The 16,674-nt window shown below is 36.5% G+C and overlaps 1 protein-coding gene across 1 annotated transcript in view; it reads right to left on the bottom strand.

Moving 5' to 3' along the window:
* Positions 1–16,674, bottom strand: part of brinp1 (bone morphogenetic protein/retinoic acid inducible neural-specific 1) — a 312,756-nt gene that overhangs the window by 139,230 nt on the left and 156,852 nt on the right. The window contains exon 4 of the mRNA XM_030150062.1: positions 765–934. Coding sequence (XP_030005922.1) covers positions 765–934 — 170 coding nt within the window. The remainder of the gene's footprint in view (positions 1–764; positions 935–16,674) is intronic.

The following is a 16,674-nucleotide window of genomic DNA, read 5'->3' on the forward strand; positions in this document are numbered from 1 at the left end:
ACTACAGATCGCAGTGGATCTATAAATGCACCAAACATTTAGTAACAGGCAGAATATGTTCAAATTACACATTTCAGGTTGTTCATCTTTGTTTTTATTTATGTATTTGCATTTTATTGTGAAAGAATAGTTTTGTAAATGTAAATATTTTCACAGTGTAATGTAATTTTTTTCACTGAAATTTTTTCCACATAAGAAAATTTGTCGTCATTATTAATGGGTTTATTGTGTTGGTATTTTTACTGGAGATCACGTTGGTCTGTATGTGGAACCTGAACCAAAATGATTTGGACAACCTGGACTGTTCAGGTTAATTTTTGCACTTTCATCCTGCAGGGCCGGAATGGAGCCTTTGGCGGGCCAGATTTGGCCCCCGGGCCGCATGTTTGACACCCCTGGTTTAAAGGGTTAACACAAATACACCCATGCTTGCATGGACCTCTTTAGCCTAAATGTATAACCGGATTATAAAGATATGGCCATGCTTTAGATCATAAACACTATGAAGCAATCAGAAAATAACATTATATGCCTCAGTTTCGTATCTTTTTCTTTGCTTCACTTCATCATTCACTGTATAGCTAGCATGACCATCGTTGTCTCTGGACATGAGGACAGAGGTCTGAAAGCTCCTTTTGTAGAAAACAACAGAGAAACCCGTTAAAGTCCATCCTGCTGTTGTCAGTGCCCCACAGTGACCGAGTGAGGAAGTGGCTTATTTTCACCTTCCTTTTCACAGTGTCATCATTATCATGTGTACTGACCTTGATTGCATTGGTGGAAATCTGGATCTCATGCAGCTTTCTCATTGTGCCATCGCGGTCAATGAAGTAAGACGAGGCCAGCTGATGAAGGGCTTCCACGTTCTGCGTAGCGTTGGCAAGCTTCCTGTCCAGCTTGTTTTTGGCCAAATACATAGTCAGCGCCTCCTCTCCTGCAGGAAGCACAAAAAATGGACAAAGAATTAGAATTATACAAACTCACAGACTTGGGAGATCTGGGAAAATGTACGTCATGTGTCGGAGAAGTAAAGGTAAATATAGTAAATGATAAATAGGGGTGTAAGAAAATATGGGTTCTGCAATATATCATGATATTTTATGTCACAATACTGTATCGATATTAAAAAGTACTGTATCGATATTTTTAGGTATTTATTCAAATGCTGATATTGTGGAGGTTTGTTTTTTTTTTTTTTTTCTTTTTTGTTTATATTTTAATTGTGTTTTATTTATTTTAACAACTTTGCACGGTGACCTTGAGTGTCCTGAAACGCGCCTATAAATAAAATGTATTATTATTACCTCCGCCAAGGAGGTTATGTTTTTGCCAGGGTTTGTTTGTTTGTTTGTCTGTCTGTCTGTTTGTTTGTTTGTCTGTCTGTTAGTGTGCAACATAACTCGAAAAGTTATGGACAGATTTGGATGAAATTTTCAGGGTTTGTTGGAAATGGGATAAGGAAGAAATGATTAAATTTTGGTGGTGATCAGGGGTGGGGGGGCCCACGGGGGGGGGGGGGGGGGGGGGGGGGGGGGGGCACTGCACTGATCAGCCTTGGCGGAGGTCTGCGCTCTCCGAGTGCTTTTAGTTATTATTATTATTATTACCTCCGCCAAAGAGGTTATGTTTTTGTCAGCGTTGGTTTGTCTGTTTGTCTGTTTGTGTGCAAGATAACTCAAAAAGTTATGAACGGATTTGGGTGAAAATTTCAGGAAATGTTGATACTGGCACAAGGAACAAGTGATTAAATTTTGGTGGTGATCGGGGGTGGGGTGGGGGGCACTGATCTGCCTTGGCGGAGGTCTGCGCTCTACGAGTGTTTTTCTAGAAAAGATGGCGCAGACCTCCGCCAAGGCAGATCAGTGGACCCCTCACCCCCAATCACCACCAAAATTTAATCACTTGTGCCAGTATCAACATTTCCTAAAATTTTCACCCAAATCCGTCCATAACGTTTTGAGTTATCTTGCTAACAAACAAGCAAACACACAAAGCAAAGTGATCGCAATACCTCCTGGCGGTGGTAAAAAAAAAAACAGTTTGAAAAAACACAATGATGTCCAAATTAAATGTCCAGAAAAAAACAACTTCACAGCTGGAATACTCATTGTTCCTTGTGCCAGTATCAACATTTCCTGAAATTTTCATCCAAATCCGGGGCACTGATCTGCCTTGGCAGAGGTCTGCGCTCTCCGAGTGGTTCTAGTTTATTATTATACAGGGTGTCCCATAAGTCTCCATACATAGGAGACATAATACATATGGTTCTAACATGTATTTCTTTATATTTCTTCTTTATAGTTCTTCAGCAGTGGAGGACACGCATTGAAATGTGTTCCCGACAAAATGGCAGTCATATAGAGCATATTATATAAATAAAAATGGTTTATGTCAAGAAACGTTTATTTTTCCTATGTATGGAGACTTATGGGACACCCTGTATTTTATTTATTATTATTTAACACTCTTTTATTAAATAATGTTTGTTTCTTTGTTGGGATTGCACAAAAATAATGTTCTGATGTTAGTTCTGAACTAATAGAATATGAAAATTTGAACAGGATCTTAAACTGTAATGTCTGTAGAACATAATTTAACTTTTAACACAGGAAAATTTTGTGATATAACATTAGATCCTGTTCTGATCAAATAAAAATGTGTTTAGTATTTGTGCATATTTCTGGTGTAATTCAATTCTTCAAGGAAATAATCAAGTAAAAAAAAGGAAACAAACAAAAAATTGCCTTTTTAGCAGTATCATGATATATCGCGATATGCCGTATCGTCATCCTAGTATTGTGATTTGTATCGTATCGCCAGATTCTTGTCAATACACACCCCTAATGATAAAGTAATCAAAGTAGTGACTAAAGCTTTACCATCTTAAGCTGTTTTAAAGATGTGCTGCATAAATTAGGAACACAAAGTATACAGTTATTCTTATTTATTAGAGTTTTCTGATTCAAGCTCAGCTGCCAATTGTGCCCTTAACATAAGAGATAAGTCAGAGGTCTGTCTACTAAAGCGTGCAGTTTTTAGCTTGAGAAACCAGATGCCCCAGTTTTCCAGGAACAGGCACCGTATTTGCAGCGTTATCCTCTGCCGCTGGCACCATCCCCAGAAATGTCCCTGGATTTACCCCCAATGGGACGGCATTATTTCCATGATACGTCTTGTCATAGATACATTTTTTACCTCAATACCACAGGAATTTTGTCCCGTGCAGAACAAATATATCACATCCGGTATCAATTTCTCCTAGCTGCCCAGGCAGAGGAAAGACAAATAGAGTATAAACAAACAAATGGAAAATAACATTTCCTATTGCAGGGATTTAATTAGTGCCGAGAAAATTAGGCAAATAGAGATGACTGCAGGAGATGCTGCAGCTGCTTTAGAGCCACTTGAGGACCGGACCTGTTTCTTTCTACGTTTGCATTATGTGGTATCTTCAGGCGTTACCACATCAACACAGATTTGGTTTTAATTTATTTCTTTAACCTTGGAGTCTCTAAGTCAGGGGTGTCAAACTCATTTTAGTTCAGGGGCCATATTCAGCCCAATTTGATCTCAAGCGGGCCAGAACCAGTAAAATAAGGACTTAATAACTGATGAATAATGACAAATCCAAGTTTTTCTTTTTGTTTTAGTATGAAAAAAACCCAATTAATTTATCAAAATATTTACATTTTACAAAAAAGATGTGAATAACCTGAAAAAACAGAAATTTCATTTGAAAAATGAATGCAATTTTAACAATATTATGCCTCGACTTATTATTTATACATGTACATTTACACACAATGTTATATAAACATTTGGTAACAGGCAGAATATTGTTAAAATTTTGAAGTTTGGAGAAAAAATTTGAACAATTTCTACAATATTCCATCTCTTATTATTAACACAACTCCAGATCACAGTGGATCCATAAATGCACCAAACATTTAGTAACAGGCAGAATATTGTTCAAATTGCACATTTTGGGTTGTTCATCTTTGTTTTTATTTATGTATTATTTGAATTTTATTGTGAAAGAATAGTTTTGTAAATGTAAATATTTTCAAATGTAATGTGATTTTTTTCACTTACATTTTTTCCACATGATTTTTCACAAAGAAAATGTGTCATTGTCATTATTAATGAGTTTATTGTGTTGTTATTTTTACTGTAGATCACATTGGTCTGTATGTGGAACCTTTTGACAACCTGGACTGTTCAGGTTCATTTTTGCACTTTCATCCTGCAGGGCCGGAACGGAATCTTTGGCGGGCTAGATTTGGCCCCCGGGCCGCATGTTTGACACCTGTGATCCAAGTAGAATTCGTCCTGTATGGGGAAATCGGACTGCTGACCCTATGTGATGACGTCAACACTGCGGTTCCTATATCATTTTCCTTTATGCGGTCTGTCTGCGTTCTGTATTCAAACCATACACATTTTAAGCAGCAAAGAAATGCTGTGCTTAGCTGGGCTGGTGTCTCAAAAATCAACCAGTTTTCACAGCACTCATAAGCTGCTTATGGCTGTGAAATGATTTCAGATTTTGACAGTTCACATACAGTATATACTCCATCCTAAGACTGCACCCAGTCCCCTTCACAATCAGATGTACAGTGTATAGGTGCCTCGCTGGCGCAGCTCTTCAGAAATGCCGTAGTTGTTTTTATTCCTTACACAAGTAAAATATAGACTCGGATCAACCAGAGAGCGTCAGCTGTTTGCTGAGATACAGAGGAATGCCTTCCATCTCTAATGGGATGCAAACTTAAAATTTAAAATGACTTCTGCCAGAATAAGGTCACATAACTACTGTGAATATAAAGCTGATTATGCATATAAAAATTCTGCAAGTCTCTAATCTCATTCTGCAAATTCAGTCCTTTGCCAAGATTTACAATTTAAAAGAAGAGAAGTTCTCTCTGCACGGCCTCGTCTACAGAAATGACCCTCACTTTTTGCATGATGTGTGTGCATTTTTAGTGGCAACGCTTTCAAAAAATGCTGAAAAAGTGCATTCAACCTGAACCGCTAACCTGTCTCTTAGTCCGTATAATACAAAAACACAGGAATGTCTCAGACGCTCACTCCTAACGGGCCCAAATATGTACATAGCACCAAACAATCACTCTGATTTGCATGTTTTATGTTTGCTTGTTGACACACGAAAAAAGGTTTAGCTGCTCTTTCAAAGCACATCGCATTCTTCAATCTCTACATTCCTACGCGTGGAAACAGATGCATTAAAAGCAAACACTGATTCACTTCTGCGAGTTCACACAACCTTGCCTTGGAAGATTACTGTTCAAATGGCCAAACATATGCCTGGAACGTGTTTAAGCGCGTGTCACATATGTTCAGGTTTCCTGTGCTGTGAATGGTTATTTGGCCTTGAGCGATGCATTGGAATTGGTCACTTAACTTGTGGTGACCGTGACTAGGGGTGGATCGCAGTCAGGGCCGATGTCTCATGCCTGGTTAGAGGACCGGCACTGAGGGGTCGGGGCCCCGTCCTCTGACGCTCCCCTGCACACATTGTCCCTCAGGCTTCACTAAAGTTACTTACATGCAGTTTGCCTTTCACTTCTGCACGGGGATCACAGTCCAATGTTCCACCCTTCATCTGCCCTTTTTTATTTCTATTTCAAAAAAAGGTTTATACATAAATGTTCTGAGGTTATTGCTTCTGAAATCATTACCTCCTCTTTAAAGCATTATTTGTGTGCACCTTTGTGCGAGTAAAACATTGTGTTACATTATTAAAGAGCACCTCAGGGGCACTGTGCCAGATTTAATCAATACACATAGAGCTTGTGTCTTTACAGCTATTGTAAATATTTTAAATACACACACCATTTCGCCACAAAATTAATAAGCGTCTGGGGTTTCTGTTATGCATTTTGCAGGGCAGGTCTGCCACTATAAAATTACTGTTGCTTCAGATTTTTGTGAAATAGTGCATCGTGAGGTTGCATCACATGACCGTGCAGAGAGCTTTTAATTTAACACAACGGATTAAAGAAGGGGAGACGTGTGGCGACACCCAGCTGAGATGTGAGAGACAGAAAGACGAAGGAGATCAGAGACAGAGATTGAACTCATGTCACACTGCCCGTTAATAACCACTAAGATGAAATCAGGGTCACGAAAAGAACATCACACACTCCGTCCTCCTCCCCCTTGACTTCCCTGGGAAGTCTGACACCTTGTTTGTAACTATCTGTAATATTAGTATCATTTTTAGCTTGATTCTAAGTCGTAGGTGTTAAACATGAGGCCCGGGGGCCAAATCCGGCCCGCCAAAGGGTCCAGTTCGGCCCTTGCGATGAATTTTTGAAATGCAAAAATGACACTAAGATATTAACAATTATTTTAGTTTTGGTTCCACATTCAGAACAATTCAGTCTCAGGTGGATCATAGTCACCTATAAATACTCACAACTCCAAATTTTTCTCTTTGTAAATGTAAATGTTTTCATATATTTACACTAAAACAAAGTATAATTTCGCAAAAATATCTGAATAACCTGAACAAATATGAACAACCTGAAATGTCTTAAGAGAAGTAAATACAATTTTAATAATATTCCACCTGTTACTAAATGTTTTGTGTATCTGTAGATCCACTGTGATTTATAAGTTATAATGTACATGTGTAAATGATAAACTGAGGCATAATATTGTTAAAGTTACACATTTTTTTCTCAGTTTGTTCATATTATTCACATTGTTTGAAAGGATGTTTTGTAGATGCAAACATTTTCATAATGTAATTTTACTTTTTTCACTCTAAAACAGGGGTGTCAAACTCATTTTCTTTCAGGGGCCACATTCAGTCCAATTTGATCTCCAGTGGGCCAGACCAGTAAAATAATAGCATAATAACATATACATAATGACAATTCCAATTTTTTTTTTTTTTAATGCAAAAAATAATTAATTATGAAAACATTTATATTTTACAAACAATCCAAACAAAAAAGATGTGAATAACCTGAAAAAAACAGAAATTTCTGAAGCAAAATAAGAAGAAATAATAAGAAAAATTTGATCAATATTCTGCCTCAACTCATGATTTCTACATGTGCATTACAGATCAGATCTACCAAGACACAAAACAGGCAGAATATTGTTAAAATTGCACTTATTTTTCTTTAGACATTTCAGGTTGGTCATATAAAAATCAAATAACAGCATATTAACCTATAAAGAATGACAACTCCAAATTTTTTTGCGCAAAACATAACATTAGATGATGAAACTATTTCTATCCAAAAACAAAAAAGATGTGAATAACTGAAAAAAAGATGAAATTTCTGAAGAAAAACAAGTATAATTTTATCAATACTATGCCTCAACTTATGATTTATACATGTGCATTACAGATCAGAACTATCAAGACACAAAACAGGCAGAATATTGTTAAAATTGCACTTATTTTTCTTTAGACATTCCAGGTTGTTCATATTTGTTCAGGTTATTGATGTTTTATTATTAAAGGATATCAGAATTTGATGTTCTTTGCAGTAAATCAAAGAGAAAAAAATGGTGTTGCCATTATTTATAGGCATGATGTCATTACTTTTTTCACATTAAACCAAGAAGAAAATTTGGAGTCATTAGTTCTAGGTTATTTTGCTATTATTTTCGAGTTTGACACCCTTGACATTCTTTATCAAAACCTCTCTGAACAAACATGCATATGCAGTGCACCTTATTCCAAATAATGCATCTTTGTTTGGTCTTAAAACGTTAAAGTTATACTTGCAATGGAAACCCCACAAACCACAGCAATAACCCTTTTATTACCTTGCCTCCCAACAAAGGAGGCAAAGGGTATTGTTTTTGGTTCGGTTTGTTTGTAGCTAGGTATTTATGAAAATGGAGATTTCCCCCTCTCCGTTAAAAAAAAAAAAAAAAAAAAAAAAAAAAGCCTTGTGCAGATGTGATCGTTTCAGAAAACTCTACCAGCCCTGTAGATGGCAGTGTAGTGGGACTATTAAGTACCAGTAACCAATCAAAATCCTGAAAAGAATCTCAACAAAACGTTACTTTCGCTATGAACCTATGGAGATGTAGTTTTCCTTTACGTCCGAGATGTGGAACCAATGCAATGCAAATGGATGAACCGATGACTTCATTTTCAATCACAAACTGCTTCTCTGATGTGACTGAGGGGATGAAAAAGGGTTTGAACTCTGAGTCGAACCGTGTTAGTTCTGTAGTCATTAACAGCTGCGTCTGTTTTTCATCATCTTTTGTTTTTAGTTCATGAAGACTGCTGTGCACGGATGTAAATTATGACTTCATTTACCTTCTACTGAACTGGAGCGAACAGATAAAGAATAAATAAATTAAATAAACAAAATATGAAGTATGACCATGTGGAAACACCTGATAAAAGCCTTATTTTATATCAAGTAAATATATGAAGATCCTGTTAAGCAGATGCATTATGGCCAGAGTTTCTAGAGACCTTTGTTTTTGGTGTATATGTCTGTCATTATCATGTAAATGATAGTCACAAACACAGGGAAAAGTCTCCGTTTTCAAAAAACCCTGGTTATGTGTAAACGGCCTCTTTGTTTGTTGTTAACACTTCAGCAGCAAAACTACTGGATGAATTTATACCAAATTGTATTTATAGATTGCCAGTGACCCAGAATAGATGTCATTATATTATATTATATTATATTATATTATATTATATTATATTATATTATATTATATTATATTATATTATATTATATTACGGGGTGGGGAAGCAAAATTTACAATGAACATTTAGTTGTTTTTTCTCAGCAGGCACTACGTCAATTGTTTTGAAACCAAACATATATTGATGTCATAATCATACCTAACACTATTATCCATACCTTTTCAGAAACTTTTGCCCATATGAGTAATCAGGAAAGCAAACGTCAAAGAGTGTGTGATTTGCTGAATGCACTCGTCACACCAAAGGAGATTTCAAAAATAGTTGGAGTGTCCATAAAGACTGTTTAGAATGGAAAAAAGAGAATGACTATGAGCAAAACTATTACGAGAAAGTCTGGAAGATACTATTAAAGAAGAATGGGAGAAGTTGTCACCTGAATATTTGAGGAACACTTGCACAAGTTTCAGGAAGCGTGTGAAGGCAGTTATTGAGAAAGAAGGAGGACACATAGAATAAAAACATTTTCTAGTATGTAAATTTTCTTGTGGCAAATAAATTCTCATGACTTTCAATAAACTAATTGGTCATACACTGTCTTTCAATCCCTGCCTCAAAATATTGTAAATTTTGCTTCCCCACCCTGTATATTATATTATATTATATTATATTATATTATATTATATTATATTATATTATATTATATTATAAGAAGTTCTTTTTTCTTTTATCTTTTTTTTTTTTTTTTTTAATAAATTTTCCCATTTATTTATAATGGGCAAAATATGTGCAGTGGGTGGGGTTTGTTGTGTCTGGCACAACTTGTTTTGCATTGTGTTACATTATTGTATATTTTCAAAGCATTTGTTACTATAATGGTATTTCCTTGAATACATAGAGAGAGGTTTACTCAAATAATAATGAAGGAAAAGTAAGAATATGTTTTCCGCAGCTGCTGTATAACTAGATTGTCCATGCTTTATGCAAAAGATATTTTGAAAGTGGAGCTGCTTCTTTGAGATAGCCACACTTTTGTTGCCCAATTATGACCTCTGCTTTTTTTTTATTAACATTATTTTGGAAAGGAACAACAACCACAGAAAGTTTAAAGTAATGTATGATGTGGCAAAAGGTGATGACAGTTTCCACTGCGTATTCCAAGGGTCCGACACAGCCAGTGCTCTGCATATGAATTCTTGCCTCAAGCTTCAGTGACTTTAAGTCATTTCAATAAACTCCTTTTCCTCATCACTACTGAATGCATAAGACTGTTGCACTGAAAAGGCCTCTGATCCAGTCATAGGTTGTGTATTCGCTACAGAGTGGTATGGTGAATGAATCTTCAGAGTTAAGAGACAGTCCCTCCTACGAATCTTTATTCTGTAGCTCAAAAGCAATCATCTTGACAACTGTCACATTTCTTTTTTTTTTCGCCTCTACGGGTCCATTTCCCAGAGAAATGCACATGAGCCTAAGAGTTGAAGATGTTTGTTTGCCCCTGTGCTCCTAGACGCAGCCTGAGCTTTTCAAAAAAAAAAAAAAAATGTTGAGAATTTAATTACAGGTTCTCATTCACTTCAATGAATATCTTTTCTCAAAACGTTCTCTACTTTTTTTTCTTTTGAAAGAAAAAAAAAAGCGCCACTGAATACACAGTGAGACAGCAGTGCTCTCATTCAAAGGGTAAAACTGATTTCAGACATATGAGGAACTGGATGTGACAGATGTGGTGAAATATGTCCCTCACAGCTTTAGCAAAATGCAAATCTGTCCTTCACACTTTTTTTTTTATTAAGTTCAGTTGGATACCTTCCCCAGGGATTTATATGCAGACCTAGTTGTGAAGTCACTCATTCGTTTCCCTAAAGCCAGTCATAAACACAGGGAAAAAAAGAAAAAAAAAACATTTTCATAGTAAAAAAAAAGACCTGCAGAATTGTTCTCCCTGATCATAGGGAAGACAGAAATAGTCCAATCCTCAAACCTCAAAAAACAGGATCACATATTTTACAATAAAATACACATATGTGGTCAAACATTTATACTGCCTGGAAACGCAACTTCAGGTCACGTAACGTCCAAACTGTATTTATACAAAAAATATGTGCCTTAAAAAAAAAAAAAAAAAGTGAGCCTTTATTTAACTGACAAAAGGACAAAGTAAAATGTTTTGTCAATGTTTTCACTGAGAAACTTACCTGTATTTAATATAAACAACTTTAGATTTGTATGCCTGTGACACATTCAGCCTGTTACTGTTGTTTCACTGCCTTGTCTTTCTATTATACACTAATTCTTGCACTTTTACGAATACAGTTTCTCGATATAAGACTTGAGCTGCTCATTGGTGCCTGTTGTCTGTTTGTCCATATTTACTTCCTGCTAAAGTAACCATGGACTTAAGGTAAAACATGTCGATTTGACGGTAGCGTATGTGTCTGTAAAATCCATCCTCACATCGATGGATCCTTCACACATATGATCCTTGACACATTGATCCCAACATCTTGTTTTTATCTGAAAACAAGCTAAAATGTAATCTCATCTGACCACAGCACATGCCTTTCAGTCCCTTTGAGATCCATTCATGAACTGCGTCTGTATCCAGTTCATGCAGGTCTTTGTTCTTGTGTCATATAGTTTTTTCCAGTTGCATTTCTGGGTAAAGTGGTGGACCGCATCAAGCGACCGGTTTTCCACGAGACCCCCAGGGCTCATGTGTCTATATTCACCACGGTGGCATGACTGTTTCTCATGCAAAGGCTGAGGATTGAAGGTCACACAGATTCATAAACACCGGGTTTACACCTCCTGGGCTTTTTAGTTAGCTCATAGTTAGCCGATAGCCATGAGCTATAGTGAAGGCGCTGTGTCCAGGGTCGTCTTTGTCGTCATCGGCATCATTTTCATCATTGTCATCGTTGTCTTCATTGTCATTGTCTTTGTCGCCACTGTCTTTGTCACCTCTGGCGTCCTTGTTGCTGCTATCTTCATCATCTGTCACTGTTGTCTCCATCATCATTGTTTCTGTCGTCATCTTCATTGTCATTTTTGTCTCCGTCGCCACTGTCTCCATCGCTGTTGTAGTCGTCGTTGTTGTAGTCATCGTCTCTGTCGCCGTCGTCTCCGTTGTTGTTGTAGTCGTCGTTGTTGTAGTCATCGTCACCGTTGTCTCCGTCGTTGTTGTAGTCGTCGTCGTCGTTGTCATCATCTCCATCGTCGTTGTCTCCGTCGTCGCTGTCTCCATCGTTGTTGTTGTCGTTGTCTCTGTCGCCGTTGTCTCTGTCGGCGTTGTCTCCGTCAGCATATCCGTCGGCATTGTCTTCATCGTCATTGTCTTTGTCGTCGTTGTCTTTGTCATCGTTGTCTTTGTCGTCATTGTCTTTGTCACCGTTGTCTATGTCGCCATTGTCACCGTCGCCGTTGTTGTAGTCGTCTTCGTCATCATTGTCTCCGTCGCCGTTGTCACTGTCGGCGTTGTCTCCGTCGGCGTTGTCTCCGTCGGCGTTGTCTCCGTCGGCGTTGTCTCCGTCAGCATTGTCTTTGTCGGCGTTGTCTTTGTCGTCGTTGTCTTCGTCGGCGTTGTCTTTGTCATCATTGTCTTTGTCATCGTTGTCTTCGTCACCGTTGTCTCCATTGCCATTGTCGCCGTTGTCGTAGTTGTTGTCTCCGTCGTCGTTGTCTCCGTCGTCGTTGTTGTCTTTGTCTCCATCGCCATTATCTCCGTCGTCATTGTCTCCGTCGTCATTGTCTCCGTTGTCGTCTCCGTCGTCGTTGTGTCCGTCGTCATTGTCTTCATCGTCATTGTCTTCGTCGTCATCATCATCATTGTCTTCGTCACTGTGGTCTTTGTCGTTGTCTTCATTAGCAATTTTCCAAACATCTTTTCTGAAACTACTGGTCAAATTCATTAAAAAATTTACATGAAGTTTCCTTGGGACAAAGATTATGAAGTTTGTTCACAATTTTGAGGAATTTAGATTTTTGAATTTTTGACCAATTTTTTTTAAAAGTACAAATTTGCCTTTACTTATAATGGTCCATTTTTAATAGTTTGGAACATGGAAATGGTTAGATATATCAATATAGTTCCTATTGAACAGTGTTAGGAACTCATATATGGACTTTCATTTAATCAGTTGAGTTCTCCTCCAGTGAAAGTACCACCCACTTCTATTGGGAGATTGACCTCCTACATCAAGACCACAGGACAGCATAACACTGGTCCTATTTCTGGTGTCTTTTTGTGGACTCTTTTTCAAGATACTGTGTACAGTGGAATTATTTTTTGAACTGATTGACAGTAACCGCATGACGTTTGGCACATTCTTGTTAAGTCTAGTCTTTTGGTGGATTCTGCATTCATGCCCAATCCTGATCCCTCACCTGATACCACTGAACCTGTTGATTGGATGTGGCAGACCTGCCATCGAAATCTAAATGTTCATATCTGCAAAACACAATTAAGCGAGTCACTGAAACAAGGAAAAGCTTTTATTTGTACTTCAAGGCTTAAGACAATTAACAACTCACATATTAGTTTTGATTGCATCTTGGAAAATTTCTCAAAGTTTCTGCAGATTGGGCACATTCTCCAAACATTAATCCAGACAGTAGAAAGATTAGAGATGACTGTTAATGATTTCTTCAAACATGTGCAAAAGACAGTCAGTCAGTCGTTGGGATTCACTAACAGTGACTGAGACCTCCTTTTCCTGTCTTTAAATCAGTGTTTTTCAACCTTGGGATCGGGACCCAAGTGGGGTCGCCTGGAATTCAAATGGGGTCGCCTGAAATTTCAACTAATTGGTTAAAAAAAAGACAGAAAAAAGCGTACCAAAGTGGCAAGGTTTCACTTTAAAAGGATTGATGTTATTACAATCTCACTGTCTAGTAGATATGAACCATCTGCACCAATTTTTAGGAAATATTCAATACTACCCGTTCATGAACTCAGTGTTTATTTGTGCACAAGTTTATCAATAATAACCAAGATCTTTCGGACACTTTTCATAATTTTTTTTGTTTTTCATCCGATTTACATTTATACTCAACTAGACATAGTGACAATCTTCATTTACCCTTCTGTCGAACATCTGGTCATCAATTTAATATTTTATTTAGAGGTCCTAAATTGTGGAACAATCTAGACATGTCTCTAAAGTCTATGTTGTCATTTACATCTTTCAAAAACTCACTGAAAAAAACATCTCCTGTCCTGACTTTTTCAGTGTTTTCTATATTGTTATTTGTTGTTTAATTATTGTTTTCTTATGTTTGTGCATTCTATTTTTTATTTATAGTAGATGATGGGAGTGGAACTCTGTACAAGCCCTTTGGGCTTTGTTCCCTCCCTGCACTGTTTTTATTGTGCTAAATAAATAAATACAAATACAATGCAAACTTTGGTGGTGCTAGTGGATATACACCCCAGGTGAGCCTCAAAATAAGACACTCTTTCCTCCATATTTCAGTTTAACCCCTTGAACACTGGTTTCAGATGTTTGTGGTGCAAGATTTTATCAGTTTGAGAAAGAACAGACTGTACCAACCAACTTAAAAAGGAGATTGGGAGCAGTTAATGCAGTGTTTTTCAACCTTTGGGTCGGGACCCCACGTGCGGTCGCCTGGAGTTCAGATGGGATTGCCTGAAATTTCTAGTAATTGATAAAAAATTAAAACTTACTAATAAAAATGTACATTTTATAGCCTAAATGTTGCCTAAAATTAATGTTTATTTGCAACATATTATAGCAAACTATTACACAATCAAAAACAAATTAATTTTAGCAAATAAAATGTCTCCGTTTTGAATGTCGGGGGTCACCTGAAATTTCTTATAATTTATTTTAAAAAAAAGAAAAAATTAAAACTTACTAATAAAAATGTACATTTTATAGCCTAAATGTTGCCTAAAATTAATGTTTTTTTTCAACATATTATAGAAAACTATTACACGATCAAAAACAAATTAATTTTAGCCAATAAAATGTCTCCGTTTGGAATGTCGGGGGTTGCCTGAAATTTCATATAATTTATAAAAAAAAAAAAAAAAGAAAAAGAAAAAAAGAAAACTTACTAATAAAAATTTACATTTTATAGCCTAAATGTTGCCTAAAATTAATGTTTTTTTTCAACATATTATAGAAAACTATTACACGATCAAAAACAAATTAATTTTAGCCAATAAAATGTCTCCGTTTGGAATGTCGGGGGTTGCCTGAAATTTCGTATAATTTATAAAAAAAAAAAAGAAAAAAAGAAAACTTACTAATACAAATTTACATTATATAGCCTAAATGTTGCCTAAAATTAATGTTTATTTGCAACATAGTATAGCAAACTATTACATGTTCAAAAACAAATTAATTTTAGCCCAAAAAAATGTCTCTGTTTTGAATGTCTGGGGTCACCAGAAATTTGTGATGTTAAAACCAAAAACTAGAAAAGGTTAGGAACCACTGCTTTAAATGCTGAATACTGTCTGAAAAGCTGCCGGGGCTGTTTAGACTCGACTATTCAACTATAACTTAGATGACAAAGACAATTCACCTCTTTCCTCTCGGCTGTGTAATGACTCTCCAGACCTCGGAGTATAGGTGGCTAAAAAGAGAATTACCCTCTCAGTCTTGTTTTACCACTAGTGCACTGTGCACATTTATTGGTTCGTATAAGTGTTTTCTTTAATGGGCAATTCCAAGATTGTGATAAAAGCCTGCTGACCCATAACTTGAAACAAAAAAGGGCCTCAAGGTTAAAGATAATATAATGATAACTTGGAGGTGGAAAGGAAGAGAGAGAGAGAGAGGGAGAGGGAGAAAAAAATAAATGAAAGGCAAGAAATGTAAAGCGAAACACCAGCGCGATACAATGAGATGAGGAAGGATGCTGTGGTTGAAAGTGATCCTGTGATTATTTCTGTGACTGTTTTTTTTTTTTTTTTCTTTCTTTTTATTCACCTGATGCAACAGTGGGACTTACAAAGTTCTTTATCATAGACACAGATAATTACATTTATGTTCATATGAAGCTACAGTCAATTATTGTATATCCAATTTCTAAAATAAGTGAATGAATCACCCAGCAGAGTGGCATATGGGAAATTGCAACTCTATCCCTCCTTGCGTGATATTACTCTCAACATTTTAGTTAAATTATTAAAGCCTGGTGTTCGATATTGGACTGCAATATGTAAAATCAAAGGACTCTGCTGCAGGATTTTTTCCCCCTTTTTCTAATCAAAGCTATAGCATCTACTTCTAGTTGAAGTATTACTGCTGACATACAGAAATTGCTTGAATTAGTTAGAGGAGTATTAGACAAAAAGCACTTTGCAAAAAGGACTGGCTCTGTTCTTACTCTTTTATCATTTGAAGATCTTAACAGAGTCTCTAGATTTTATCCACACCCACATATCTAGTATCTGTCCTCTCAAACTGCATCATCAACATTAAGTCATATGTTGGTAGAAAATAAACCTGATTCTAAATGTTTTAAGAAAGTGTTTAAGTTTCCAAGAGTCGTGTCTGTATATCTTTATATTGTAATGAAAATTACAAAGCGACATGTCATTTTGCACAACTGGCACAACTACTTGGCAAGGTTTCATACAAGCAATTATACATTACATTGTTTGAGTAAAATATCAAGATTATCTGACTAATTATATCTTTAAAATGCAATTGGCAAAGTAATCACAGTTAGCTGCCTTCATGTGTCCCTGAGAGCTTGAGATAAGATAAGAGATTCAAGGAAGAAGCCATTTATATTTAGACATGGACAGCAGGGGTGCTTAACTTTATTTTGGGAACAAATCCAAAATACAGAAACTGACTATTAGAAACATTTATTACTCCTTCCAGAAGGAGTGTTTTTTAATTGGATATTTAACATGGCTTTAAAAATAGCTTTGTCTACATTTGTCAGATTTTTGGAGCCGATTACTATGGAAGAAAATGCCTTTAACACTGTAAAACCTGACCCATCAAAAACTAGCCACAAATTTATTTATTTTTTTT

The sequence above is a fragment of the Sphaeramia orbicularis genome, chromosome 12 (genome assembly GCF_902148855.1).
Source record: "Sphaeramia orbicularis chromosome 12, fSphaOr1.1, whole genome shotgun sequence".
NCBI classification, from domain to species: Eukaryota; Metazoa; Chordata; class Actinopteri; order Kurtiformes; family Apogonidae; genus Sphaeramia; species Sphaeramia orbicularis.